General features: G+C 43.1%; 1 protein-coding gene across 1 annotated transcript in view; it reads left to right on the top strand.

The window, feature by feature from the left end:
* Positions 1-4,253, top strand: part of BAG2 (BAG cochaperone 2) — a 13,753-nt gene extending 9,500 nt beyond the window's left edge. The window contains exon 3 of the mRNA XM_032778388.2: positions 2,422-4,253. Within this exon, the coding sequence (XP_032634279.1) occupies positions 2,422-2,822 (401 nt within the window). The 3' untranslated portion in view covers positions 2,823-4,253. The remainder of the gene's footprint in view (positions 1-2,421) is intronic.
* Positions 4,254-15,169: the final 10,916 nt, after the last annotated feature.

The following is a 15,169-nucleotide window of genomic DNA, read 5'->3' on the forward strand; positions in this document are numbered from 1 at the left end:
CGCTCTCTGCAAAGCCCTACAGAGCGACCACCTCCCCACTTAACTATCTAGCAACCTCCCTCCTTGTTCCCAATGCAGAGTCGCAAGCCCCAGTACTCTCAGCCCCATGCAGCTCTGGGCAGCCGTGATACTGGGTCCAGCTCCGGCCTGTCCTTCTCGGGCGATTCCTCCCTGGCACAGGGCTCCTCCTGGCTCCTGTCCTGGGATGTCTCCGATCAGCCGCCCTGGCCTTCCTAGGCTCCAGGCAGGTTCTCTGCTGCTTCCTTTGCGAGAGCCTGCGGGTTGCTGCCTCTCTCTCCATCCCAGCTCTAGTGCCACCCCCTGGAGTTTCCCTCCTTTTTTCTCACTCTCCCCCTCCCCCCAGGAAAAAGATTTAAAGGGGCCATGCTCTCTAAACCCCAAAGGGGTTACATAATCCTCACAGGTTACCTTGATATTCAGGTGACCGTCCATTGGATGAATGGGACTTTGCCCATTATGTTTGTTAAAAGTCAAGCAGGGAAGTATTCTATTAGTCATTGGTTACAATCTGTACTGTCCCCCAATAGCAGAAAGGGTACTAGCTTCTGTCAAACAAGCAGTTCTTAAACAGACAGCTAAAGAAACAAGTCTCTTGCCAGTGGTGATCTTGCTGATTTCACCCTGTTTTTAACCATCCTCTTTTGAGTAATAGTATCAAGAAGGTTGTGACACAGCAAGGCTGATATAATCTGGAAATCATCCTTTGGTTTCCTGGTTCCTTTAATTTTATTTGTTTTTTGACAGAATATAGCATGGAAACTGTACTAGATACCCACTCATAAAATGGGTGTGTGTGACTATTAGTAAAAAACATAAAATAAAGGAAGATTTTTTTGGTGCTAGCAGTATTCCCTATTATAAGTAGCGGGAATACTTGAAGTACCTTCTCAAACTCGAAATATGCTGTATACCATTAGAAGAAAATATTTCATCTGCGTCCACTGTAGCCATAAGGAAAAACCATATGTCCAAAGACTTCTGAAATATCTAAATAGCAGCTGATGAGGTGATGTTATCTAACTAACAGACACTAATTGGGGAAGATTGGCTGGCTCATTAGTGGTACCATTCTTTTTACTGAAAGATTGCAGAGGGTGATGCTGAGTAAGGGCTTGTCTACACTTACAGCACTGCATTGGTGCAGCTATAGTGCTTAGTGAAGATGCTACCTATACCGACGGAAGAGCTTCTTCTGTCCACGTGGATACTCCACCTCCCCAAGACGCAGCAGCTATGTCAACGGGAGAAGCCCTCCCATCGACATAATGCTGTACACACTAGGAACTTATGTAGGTACAACTACGTCACCCAGAGATGTTGATTTTCCACACTCCTGAACAACGTAGTTATGCCGACATAAATTCCTTGTGTAGACCAAGCCTTAGTTATTTATCTGCCCAGATAAATATCTCATGTAGGGTTCCACAAGGATCTATTATGTTATCCTTGTGAACAGTGCTCTAAAAATACAGTTCACTCAGCCAGTGTAAGGTCAAATCATAGCCCCTTCCTGGCATTTCATTTTATTAACAAACATTAATAAGTTAAGAAACCAATCTACCCCTTCTCTCCATGCATAGTTGCACTACTGCATAGCATGCAAGAACTCATGCAACAAGTCCAATGAGGTGCTCTTTATCCAGTTCTATTTTATGTAGCAAAATACTTATTTAATTTTTTTTTGTAGCTCTGCTAGAAGTTTATGTAGATGCTTTGACTGTAGTGGCGTAGTTCACATGTTTTCCTATCATGAAGAAAAGAAAGCACTGAAGTGTAATTCTGCTCAGGAAAGTGACTGAAAGTGGTATACTCTTATTCAGATAGGACTCTGAACAAAAGCAGTATATTGCCTTTTTGCAGTAACATGTAACCTTTTACTGGTTTTTTTACTGCTGTTTGCACTGCAGAGCCAACACAGCTAATATTAAGAAGCAGGATTCTATTCCATTTTGTGCATCGTCAACAGACTTGTCTAATAAGTTCCAGGCAGTTATATGCATGCAAGCCAGCTGAAAGAATGAGGTTGGTCAGGTGTTAGAGGGTCCAATTTAGCATGCAGAACCATTATTATTGGAAATAATGCATGAGATGGAGGAACTGAGCTTGACTCTCAAGGACCAGGCTGCGACAGAAAAGCTGGCAGTTAGATTGTACTTATAAACTGAGTACGTTTGGTCTAACATTGAGACACAAATTTAGGACTCCTTCATTTTTACAGTCACTGTTCAAAATAGAATCACCAATTAAACTTTCTGATCTGCTTTAAAAATATTTTATTGCAAACCCACAGCAGAGATGTGTATATACTACATACACTAGGGTAATTTGATTGTATGTGTGAAGCTGTTCATACCTAAAAGGGCTATTTCATAAATTAGAAAATTTTATTTTTAAATTTAGGTGAAAGAGAAGAACTTTGCCTGACTGCCAGTCGTCTGATGGACCGAACCCTCAGTGTTGAGGTTTCTGTAGAAACAATACGAAACCCACAGCAGCAGGAATCCCTTTTGCACGCCACAAGGATGATTGATGAAGTAGTCAATAAACTCCTTGACGATCTGGAAGGTTACAAAAGCCGTTTAATGTCACTTTATGGTGCATGCACATCTGAGGTACCATCTGGACCCATTGATCACAAATTTCAGTCTGTTGTAATTGGATGCGCTATTGAAGATCAAAAGAAAATCAAAAGGAGACTAGAGACTCTGCTTAGAAATCTAGAAAACTCTGAAAAATCAATCATGTTGTTAGAACGTCCAAAATCAACTGTCCAACAGCTGTGCAACAACGAACAGGGTTAAAGTAGTACTAGCTATTTGGGCAGATCAAAGTTAAGTCTCCATAAAGAATGCACGGAATGCAAAGAAAATGTTACTTTTTAGCACTAAACTAATAATACTTTAGAGTGCTGGGTGCAAATATGAAATAAATACTGACAGCACTGCCTTAGGTATCAGAAAGAACATAGATATTTTCTTTCACAGTGGAGATGTGATCTAAGAATGCAAATCCGTCTGCTCTTCTAGACTTGAACTTTATTGGTATTGCTGCCGCAAATTGTAATTAACGTACTTCTGCTGCACTCTTAAAGCTAATCTAATTTTTCTCTTAGGTTTTTGAAAACTTAAGCTGTTGTGTCATGTACTAAGATTTCACCTCGCACATTTTTTCCCCTTTGGTGAATACTCTGTGTGAAACAGACTTATGGGAAAAAGACAAGTCATCCAATAAACAAGAACAAAGAGTTGATATGCCACGCTCTATTTTTAGTAATGAATAACTTTGTTAGTTACTTGGCACTGTAGCGCAAGATGCTTTACAGAAAATGATAAGAATTGACCCCATTTTACAGACATTGTGGTAAAATAACACAAGGTCACACAGCAGGCTGTGAATAGAACCCAGGTCTTCTGACTAAGGGCAGGTCTTCACTACCCGCCAGATCGGTGGGTAGAGATCGATCTATCGGGGATCGATTTATTGTGTCTTGTCTAGATGTGGATAAATAGATTCCCCGAACGGGCTCACCGTTGACTCCGGAACTTCAGCTTGCGAGAGGCAGAAGCGGAGTTGATGGGGGAGCAGCAGTGGTCAACTCGCTGCCATCCTCACAGCCAGGTAATTTGACCTAAGATACACCGACTTCAGCTACACTATTTGCATAGCTGAAGTTGCATATGTTAGGTTGACCCCCCTCCCAATGTAGACGAGGGCTAACAATTCCATGGTCCATCCACTGGATGCTGCTGCCACCTTCAGCCTGTTTAATGCTCAGTTTGGGGCTGCTGTGGGCTAATGACTTCAGAGTAACTTAAAAGAGGAGTTATGCAGAACTGCTTTCATGTCCTGCAAATCAAAGAATTTTTTTTCTTGTTAATGCATAACAAAGTGAAACAGCTGGATCCACAAACATTTTAAAATGGATTATATTCAGTTCTGGTGTAAGCAGATGCTGCTCTCATTAAAGTCAATGTAAATTGCTCCTGCTCATGTCAAAGTGGAGGTTAGCCCATTTTCCCAAAACACAAATATCTTTTTCATGTTAATCACTGGTGTTTGTTATAAAAGCAAAAACTTTTATAGATCTTCCTATTTGTACACTGTGTTTCATAATGTTAAACACTGGGTGAGGTTGATTGTTAAATGAAATTTTAATAACAAGAAAAATCAAATGCTTCAAGGAGTGTTTGTTCAATGCATTCATTCTGAAGTTTGAGTGAAGCAATAGTTCAGTAAGATGCATGAAACCCACCTTAACGAAAGTCTGCAGCACCTAGGATTTGTTCTCAAAACTCCCACTTACAGATAGGTTAACATAATTACAACCCCAGTGCATAAAACAGATTAATGTTTGTAATGCATTCTGTATTTGATTTTTTTTTAAATGTCCATCAGCGAAGACATATGTAACAGGGCTTGTAAAATATTCAGTAACATATCTGTAGCACTAGTTTGAGGTGGTGAATGAAATAAAGAACTAAGTTCCATTGTAACCCCACTTATTGGTATAATGCACAGTTTGTGGTTTTGCTCACAAAGACAGTGACCTATCACTAATGATAAGGTTTTGTAACAGAAGTCATGGATTCTGTCACTACCAGAGAACTCTGTGACATTACCCTCCTCAGCTTCAGCGCTGTGCCTGGGGCAGTGGGGCCAAAGCTATCAGTCTGGAGGCTGCAGGAGGCCCTGGAGCTCTCAGCTGCTGCAGGCAGCTGGGGTCCCAGAGCTCTCAGCTGCCAGCAGGGGCCAGTAGCTCTCACTCCCTCAGACTCCTTAGCTTCTAGCCACCGTAAGTGGTGGCCCTGCTTCTATCAGCCAGGGCAGGTGGGTGGTAGGGGCCCTGCTGCTTCGAGCTGGGGCTGGCGGCGGGAAGCCTGAAGCTCTGAGAGCCATGGCAGGCAGCGGAGCCCACAGCTCTTAGCTGCTGCTGGCAGTGGAGGCCCTGTTGCTACCAGCTGGGGCAGGAGGCGGGCTCATTGCTGTTAGCCAGGGTGGGCAGCAGGGGCCCAACAGATCTGAGCTGTGGTGAGTGGCGGGAACCCCGCTCTTATCTGCCACCTGTGGCACAACCTGCTGCTCTCATCTGCAGCTGAGTGGAGGGGGCAGGAGCTGCAAGGGCACTGCTAGAGGAGTTGTCAGCCAGCTGTATAGCAGGTGGGAGTTGTCTGCTGTCTTGGGGGCGGAGGACTAAGACTGGCAGGAGGGAGGGAGCACCCCCTGCAGCTCCTGACTCACCATCCAGTCTGTGGGTCAGACTTTCCTGCCTAACGGTGGCTCTGCCCCCAGAGAGGTCACAGGCGCCTTCTCTGAGGGTCCGCTCCTTAGTTTTGGTTGGCCCAGGGAGTCTACCTAGGGCCCTGAGCAATGTGGAATTCACAGAAAAGAGTCATGCATTTCCTACAAGAAGGGCTTACAGCAATTTATTTGAAGTAAGACTAAGAGAACTGCAGCAAACAAAAAATGAGCAAAGTGGCAACATTAAATGCTAAGCAGCAAGCAGAGCAGTACCCTAATACATTCCATGGAAGTGGAGGAAAGATGTTTGTACCTCATGCAATGTACCTGTTGATTTTACAAAAAAGGCTAGCTGTGATAAGCATCTTGGAAGTGCAAATTGTAAACACAAACAAGAGGCAATGGATGAAGATAGAAATTTTAAAAAGCAGAAAACAGTTACACAGCTCTTTAATACCAAGCCTGAGGAGCAGCTTTACAAGAGAAATGAAGTTTTCAAATTAACAGAAGCCTTGTCTGCTGCAAATATACCCCTGCGTATGTTGCGACAATTCAAAGCCCAGAGAGTTTTTAGAGAGCAGGGTAGGTGTTATACCAAGTGCAGATCAACTTAGAAAGCTTTACCTGTCCAGAGTGTTCTACTATCACATTGAAGAATTAAAGAAAAAGTTGCAGTCCTGTGAAGAAATTAGTATTGTGACAGATGAAACTATTGATGCTGAAGACAGGTATGTACTTAACATTCTTGCTATTCCTATCCCAACAAGCAGTGAAAATGCAGGGACTTCAGATGCAGGTGAACACAAACTGGACGTTTTCTTTTACGTTGTGAAGTTTTGGAAGCAGTCGATTTTAAAACAGCTGCGCAACGGGGGACTGTTGAAAAATTCGAAATACCATTTGATTGCATCTCTGCGTTTGTGACCAGTAATGCCATACACGTGGGGAAAGCTTGGGATTAAAGTTTGAAATCTTTGTTTTATAAATGCTGTACACCTTACATGCATGGCACATTTACTTAACCTTGCAGGTGATCTGTGGAGGAAGATACTTTTGAAAGTAAATGAATTTATGGCTGTAAAACGTTGTTTCACTGCCTACCCTGGCAGAAAAGCCTGGTTCCCGCATGTTTCTAGCAGAAAAAGGGGAAAATCCTTCCATCCCACCAACCTTAGTATAGTTAGATGGAACAGCTGGTTCAATACAGCTCTTTATTGCATTGAACACAATGAGGATTATATTTTATTTTTTTACTGAGAATGGTCATAGCAGTAGTTCGTGTTCAAGAGATTGTGGATCTTTGCCAGTCTGCAGCAGTTATTGAAAAATTTCAGGCTCTAAAAGAGCTTGTACCCCGAACCATGAATACACATGACATGTGTGAGCTTGCATTGTGGGCGGAGACTTGCTCTGAAAATTGACAACACCCAACAGCCCCATCCAACCCCCCCATTCCCTGATAAGCTCACCCCAAACCCTCCCCATCACACCCCTACCTGCTCCGTCGCCCCTGAACTTGCCCCAGAACCTGACCCCCCATCAACCCCCCTCCTCCTGACTGCCCCCCCTCTCGGTCCCTGCCCTCATTCAACCCTGTTCCCGGCCTTCTGACTGCCTCGACCCCTATCTACACTCCCGCCCCCTGACCACCACCCCAAACTCCCCTGCCCTGTATCCACCCCGCTCCCTGGCCCGTTACCACACTGTGTGGAGCACCGGTGGCTGGCAGCGCTACAACCACACCACCTGGCTGGCACCAGCCATGCGGCACAGAGCACCAGGTCAGGCCTGGCTCTGCAGCTGCGCTACTCAGAGCATTGTGCCAGCGGCGCAGTGAGCTGAGGCTGCGGAGAAGGGGAAACAGCGGGAAGAGGGGCCGGGGGCTAGCCTCCGAGGCCAGGAGCTGAAAGGCCAGGCAGGAGGGTCCCGTCGGCCATAGTTTGCCCACCTCTGGCATAGACCCCCCAAACGCTCCTTCTCATCTAATAAAAATGTGCCTGAAGATGCATTAAAAAAAAAACAACCCGTCCATATATAACTTGTTATACAAAATTGCAACAGTTTGCAAAAAGGTCTTTACTAAAAATATTTTTTGTTCTATAGTTTTGTTATTTTTGTTTGAAAAATTATTGCACAATATGCATATATAATTTCAAAAATCATTTATTTGAAGTGAAAACTATTGAATTAATAAAAAATAATAAGGACTAACAAATTTCAATTGGCCTCGTTAGCGCTGACCTCCCACTTGGTAAGGTAACTTCCATCCTTTCATGTGCTGTGTATTTATACCTGCCTACTTTTTTTCACTCCATGCATCTGATGAAGTGGCTTTTAGCCCACAAAAGCTTATGCCCAAATAAATTTGTTAGTCTCTAAGGTGCCACACGGATTCTTCTTTGTTTTTGCTGATACAGACTAACATGGCTACCCCTCTGAAACCTGTCACCATGCAAGGTATTGAATTAGTGTTTCATATAAATGTTACTGTAATACCTTATTGATAATTAAACATTTTATTACCATGACTATTCTGTGAATTTTGCATAATTTAACCATGACAAAACCTTATCCATATTTATCACATGTCTACATATCACAATGAACAGATACAATCTATTAGATAAAATGGTTTAATTCATCTTAAATTACCTAGTGGTGTCTTTCCAGCTTGTCCTTCTACAGAGTTAGTCCCATACTTCCTAAACTCAGTGTCAGAGCTATATAGATATCTCTAGGCTCCACCCTGTGGAAGATGTTTGTTATTGATATCTAGGTTCCAAGGCCTGAAGTGAGCATCTGGTCTCATCTGCTGTATACACAGACCAGAGAATGTCCCTAGAATAATTCCTAGAGCACATCTTTTAGAAAAACATCCAACCTTGATTTAAAAATGGTCAGTGATTGAGAATCCACCACGACCAGTAAGTTGTTCCAATAGTTAATAACCTTCACTGTTAAAAATGACACCTTATTTCCAGTCTGAATTTGTTTAGCTTCAACTTCTCTTAGTTAAGCTAAATATATTGAGTTTGCCACTATAACACATGTTCTCCAATGCTTTAACCATTCTTGGGGCTCTTTTCTGAATCTTCTCCAATTTTTATAAATTAACAGTGGTTTGTCTTTCGCTCACTTAATCCAAACTAAATATAGCCTTACTACAGAGAGCAGCCAGTAGCAAGTATATTTTAAAAGAAAGAGAATCAGAAGAAAAGGAAAATGAAAACAGCTACCCTAGGCTATGTTCCCTTCATTAAGCCTGCTTGTGTCTTAAAAAATATAGGAAATATAATCAAAAAGCAGGAAGAAAGAGCTCTTAGAGAGGGGACATTTTCAGCCCTTACGTATAGTGAAGTATTTCTATAATTTTTATTTCATTGGGATGAGTTGAGTGTCATCTGAATTTTTTGTAAACGAGATCACAAAAAAACCTAAACATAGATGTGTGTTTGCTTCAAAAGAAAAACACATCTTTTCTTGTGCTAATATAATTTGCTCTGAGCCTCTGGAACTTGCTTCCCCCCCACACCCAGGGTCAAAATTAACCAAATATGGTGACTTTCAGGGCATACTTCATAATACACCTATTTGATAGGGTCTCTGGAGAAGTTTGGGTTGGGTGGCGGTTTTTAGATGACGAAGGGGATAGGTTGGTTGACTGGCCAGCCAAGTCCCTGTGGAATTGATTTCAATGTCTAATTTAATTGTGTGATTAATTATATTAAGATGCTTGGATAGGTGTCTTCAAAAAATCTAAATAAACAAATGTGAGTTCTCCTAATCCAACAGTAGGCCAGTATAGACCATCCTACCAGCTGATGGAGGAAAGAAATAAAAAACGTAGTTAAATTATCACTTTAAAGAGGACTGTCTTGCCTGATTACATCCTGTTAAGCAGCAAATCAGAGCACTGCTGTGTTAATTTTGATAGACTAAATGGGCCCAGAGATCAAAGATATTAACATCAGCATGGTCCAGTGACAAGGTCAATAGGCAAGCATGAGTCTGAATTTTGGGAATATAGAGACCTCCTCCTGTTTAGTCCCACGGCAAACATGTGACTAAAATTTTTTTAACCTTTACTCAGGGTACAGGAAAGAGAAAAACCGTTAAAGCATTTGAAATGTAAAGTATTATGTGAGAGTTTCATTTTAACAATATGCTTTATTGTCTTTCCCTTTTGTTAGAAACTTTTTAGAAGAAAAAAACCTCCTTTCTAACAGTCTATGAAATGGTATTAAAAATGGTACTAACTGACCTTTTTGGGGAAAATAGAAGCTTGGTGAAAGGTTTGGACAAGCTGTTGAAGTCTGATCCTGTTTCCTAGAAGACAAAATGAGACAAACACAAAGGAGGAGAGGAAAGAACAGCAAAGAGAGAACATGCAGCTGCTGTCTTTGATGCTGACTCTCACTTGCAACCCCAGTGCTGGAGAAACAGTGGTACAGCACGATGTCTTATTGGTCATTCTGAGACTTGGCCAACTTGTACTAACATTGGGCTGTTTAAGGCATTACTTTTACATGCCTCTCTAATGGGCTTATAGCATTGGTGCAAAAGATGCAGTCTTGGCTGGCTAAACGAGACACTTACTAAACCAGAAGGCAAAAAGTGAGAAAGGAAAGGAAGCAATAATGCGGGGAAGGAAAATGAACAGGGGGTGGGTGCATAACAGCAGGGGAACAAAAGTCCCACATCCCAGAGCTGGTAGAGGTAGCAATGTTATCTGTGTCCCTCTCTCTGGGAGTCAGGGAATTTCTCAGGATTAAGACAAAGGCCTAATGGTGTCATGGTAGATCCTGAAGTCCCAGGTGTCAGTGAGAGTGGCAGCCATCATGGTAAAACTTGCTGCTTTCAGTACACCTGTCTCCCATCTAACTAATTTGATCCTCCTCCCTAAATCTTTTTTTCTTTTAAAACTTGAAAAAGGAGTGAGAGGCAGAAAAGCCTATCCCCTCATTCTGTTCACTAGTTAGTGCTGATTTCCAACACACCAGTTTTAGTTCATTGATTCCGGGTCCAACACCTCTCTTGCTTACCAAAAATTATTTTAACACTGTCTTTGAGTTATTTCAGTAGGCTCTTTTATTTGGTCTCATGGAGTCTCTCTTTTTGTTTCCATTTTGTACTTTGTACTTTGTCTCAACAGTTGTTATAGGTGACTGGACACATTTGCTCACAATTGGGGTAGGCCTGTCAGGCCCCAATTATTACACCTGCACTTAATTTCAAACAGTAGAACAGGGATAGGCAACCTATGGCACAGGTGCAGAAAGTGGCACACAAGCTAATTTTCAGTGGCACTCACACTGCCTGGGTCCTGGACACTGGTCTGGGGGCTCTGCATTTTATTTAATTTTAAATGAAGTTTCTTAAACATTTAAAAAACCTTATTTATTTTACATATAACAATAGTTTAGTTAGCTATTATAGACTTATAGAAAGAGACCTTCTAAGAATGTTAAAATGTATTACCGGCACGCAAAACCTTAAATTAGAGTGAATGAATGAAGACTTGACACACCACTTCTGAATGGTTGCCGACCCCTGCACTTAAAGCTTGGAGTAACTAAATTAGGGTTTGTTCTCTAAATCAGTCACACATTAGAATGGTGATATTAAATAATATTGCATAGTACTTTTATAGTATATAGAATTCATTCTGGGAGACAAAAAAGGAAGTCTTAACTTTGTCAAAGAGATGCTTCATTTTCAAAACATCAGAAGTCTACACTCTGTAACATCATCACTGGCTTTATATTTTTTGAAAGATTGTACGTAATGCAAAAATAGTAAAATTTATTTAGCTGGAAGCAGCCAGAGACCTAGGAAGGAGCTGCACAGAGGAAAGCCTTTTCTCCCTTTGATAGAAATGGGCAGTACCCTTTTTAAAAAAATAGCTTGTCTTTTTCTTTATAGTCAGAGAGGGTCTGAGATTTTTGTATATGAAGACAGTGCAACCCAGCTTCAGGTAGCCTCTCTCCTCTGAGCGGCTTCCCTCTCGTGTGCAGGTGACCTTCCTCCCTCCAGGGTTAGGAGCTGTGGGTGGAATGGTCTCCTTCCATACCTACTTCCCTCTGCTCTATAACATGGTGAACTCAAGTGGGAACAAGGGGAAGGAAAATCAAAAAAACAACCACATGTGGCAGGAAGCTTTTAATTTTAACTAAAGCCAATTTAAAAGGGTCTTATTAAAATGCGATTAAAGCCTCCTGCCTTAGACTGGTGGCAAACTGTCCATCTGCTGGAAAACAGGAACTTACCTGGTGCCCTCAGCCAGGACACTCCCCTGCCTAAGGAAACAATAACCATAGTATCACAATTCAAGGCAGCTGCACCTGTGCTCCCCTTCCATTGCCCAGCAATGGCACCCACTCTAGGCTTCCAGCTCTTCATAAAGCAAGATTTTCTGGAGTTACAGAAAAAGTGCACAAGCTGTTAAAAGAGACTGCATCAAAATGTAGTAACAAAAGCCATTTCAGATGTAGCTTCCTGAGACTGGACAATGTGGTTGGTTAACATCATAGAAGGCCCACATGGACACTATTTCAAAGTTCCAGTCAACTGTAGTTAAGCACTTATCTGAAGGCCAAGTTTATAACAGTGCTTGGCACTTAAAGGGTTTTCCCATGTTCAAACACTTTACAGATGTTGCCAATTAATCCTTAATAGGCCTGTTTGTTAGGCAGGTAAGAATTCTTCCCATTGTACAGGGCAGTGAGGGTGAGTGACTTTCTAAGCCCACTGAGGTAGGGTTGACAGGCGTCCAGTTTTCAACTAGAACGCCTCCTTGAAAAATGACCCTGGTGGCTCCGGTTGGCATCGCTGACCAGGCCATTAGAAGTCCAATCAGTGGTGCAGCAGGAGGCTGGGGCTGGCTCCCTGCGGGTCCTGGAAGCAGCCGTCAGGTCCCTTTGGACCCTAAGCACATGGGCATCCAGGGAGGCTCTGTGCACTGCCCTCGTGCCTGTAGGTGTCACTCCCACAGCTCCCATTGGTCTTGGTTCCCACATCCTGCACCCCTGCCCCAGCCCTAAGCCCTCTCCTGCACCCGAGCGCTCACATCCCCAGCTGAAGCCCTCATCCCCACACACACCCTAACCCCCTGCTGCATCCAGAACCCTCTCCCACAGTCCAAACCCCTCAGCCCCAACTCTTCCATCCAGAGCCCTCAACTCCCTCCTGCACCCCAACCCCCTACCCCAGTCTGGTGAAAGTGAGTGAGGGTGGGGGAAAGCGAGCAACGGAGGAAGGAGGGATGGAGCCCGCAGAGGCAGGGCCTCAGAGAAGGGGCAGGGGCAGGGGCAGGGGCAGGGTGGGGTTGTTCAGTTGTGTGATTAGAAATTTGGCAACCCTACACTGAGGGTGTCTGGGTCAAACCAGGTCTAGACCTTAGAACATCTATCTTTCTTAAATTAGTGAGCCTCTGTGACAATGTGTGGAATATGTCCGTACAACCTGTGAACTGAGTGAGATTATGAACACTCTCTCTGTATCTTTACCAAGCCACAAATTCCATTTTAAATATGCAGCCCTTTGTCATCTCTGTTAGACATTTACCTCCACATAGGATTGAAATTCCAAGGTGTAGTAACATTGGGCTGGCAACAGAGGGCAATTAAATCAAAATGGTCCTCTACTCAAATATAAACACCCTATGCTCTTACGCAGACTGTCTCCCACCCAGGAGAACTGATTTGTCAGGGGACAGGTGTCCTAACAACAAAGTCACCTGGTAAGGATCCAGGAGTCACGTGACTGAGCGACTGAAAGGCTATAAAAGGATTCAGAGGGGGAAGACTGGAAGGCACAACAGGAAGTTTTGGGCAGAAGGAGTAAAAAAAGCGACCAGCCAAGGTCATAGAAGTTCTGGAGGAAGAAGGCTCCATGTTTCAGAACACAAGCCATACACTGGAGCAGGACTCTGGATAGCCCAAGCAACTCTGACCCCTGCTCAAAGTATGCTCTAGAGTGGTAAGCAAACAGAGGCAGACAAATGTGTGTAGGATTTATTATCCATGCGTTTCTCATGTGATTAACAGCAATGGTTTTGGAATCCTATACAAAATGTCTGGATTTCATGTATTATGTCTGCCATGTATCCCAAACACTGCCTCTCCCTATGGCTGGAGTTCTGGCAGAAGGCTTGTTTAAGCTGCGGGGGAAGGGACGGGACTCTGAGACGTCAGCACTGGTTCTAGGGCCTGAACAGAGTCCTCTTGATTGCAGCTCTCAAAGGGGGTGCCTGATAGATCTGCACACTGAGAATGTGTCCATAGGCCCTGTCATAAACAGATAGTAGAAGTTAATAGAACAGAAGTACTTTATATCTCTTTTGACTGTAAAGGATTAACAAGTTCAGTAAGCCTGGCTGTCACCTGACCAGAGGACCAATCAGGGTACAGATACTTTCAAATCTGAGGGAGGAAGTTCTGTGTGTGCTATAGTTTGGTTGTGGTACATTTGGGGCTCAGAAGGGAGCAGAAACGTGCAACCAGGTTCTCCTCAACTCCCATACAGCGCTTATAAGTTAGAATAAAAGTACAGGTAGATAAGCGAGTAGGCTTATGTTGTTTTCTTTATGTGCAAATTGCATTTGGCTGGGAAGAGTTCAAATTTGTATTTTGCTGAAAAGGATTTAATTTGTAACGGGTATACTTAGCGGGGAGGTATTCCCAGGTTTAAGCCAAAAACCTGTACCTAATCCATCTTGAAATTAACAAAGATAATTTTTACTGTTTTCTCTCTTAATTAAAAGCCTTTCTTGTTTAAGAACCTGATGTTTTTATTCTGGGAGACCAGGGGCTGGTCCCGAATCCACCAGGGAATTGGGGGAGAAAGGAGGGAAGGGGGAGAGAGAGTTAATTCTCTCTGTGTAGGATACTTTATCTCTCAGGGAGAGCTGGGAGGCGGAAAGAAAGAAGGAGGGAGGAAGGTAATTCCTCTCTAGTTTTTAGATTCAAGGTTTTGAATCACAGTATCTCCAGGGTAACCCAGGAGGGGAGCCCTGGAGAGGACAACGGTGAGGGAAAGGCTTACGTTCTTGTGTTAAGATGCCAGAGGATCTGGGTCTGGGTCCCTGGCAAGGTTTTGGGGGGACCAGAGTGTACCAGGCACTGGAATTCCTGGTTGGTGGCAGCGCTACAAGTACTAAGCTGGTAATTGAGCTTAGAGGAATTCATGCTGGTACCCCATCTGTTGGACGCTAAGGTTCAGAGTGGGGAATTATATCATGACAGGCCCCAGGACAGCAGCAGTGCCTGGACCATATTCAGTCTCTGGAGGCTCAAAACACCCAGGGATTCAGCAGCTAGTTCACCTCATATCAGGCTGGAGGTATCTGAGTGGAGCTGACACACCCACTCATCTTTTCTGTGAATCAAATATATTTGTTCTATTTCTAACATTTCTTATCCCCAAATGTCTACCACTAGTCACAGGCTTCTAGATCTAAAATGGTGATCTAAGCCCCTCCATTGTGCCAATTGTCTTATCCCAGTTTAATCATAGAATTTCTACTATCTAAAAATAAGGTGAGGTGGTGCTTCTATTGGATTTTCTTCCTAAACTTGTTCATTTTAAGATCGTTATAACAACCAACTTTTTTCTCCACTGTTGACAGTATATTAATTTGAATCAGTCACACCAGACTCTGGAGTGCATTGCTTCACATGGGACTGTTAGGGAGATGTAGATTTGGTTACACAGCCACAGGGGTATAGCAATTTCTAGCAGTTTGATGCCACAACAATTTAATGTACCTACAGGAGCAGCAACATGCTATGTAGCCCAAACAGTATTCAAGTAAGTAATGTTTACAAACTGCTGTGATGCAGCTAAGTGTCACTTAAAACAGATGGTTAAAATTAACTTTCAGTTGTTTTACAGAAATAGCACACACAAAGTA

Source organism: Chelonoidis abingdonii, chromosome 3 (genome assembly GCF_003597395.2).
Source record: "Chelonoidis abingdonii isolate Lonesome George chromosome 3, CheloAbing_2.0, whole genome shotgun sequence".
NCBI classification, from domain to species: domain Eukaryota; kingdom Metazoa; phylum Chordata; order Testudines; family Testudinidae; genus Chelonoidis; species Chelonoidis abingdonii.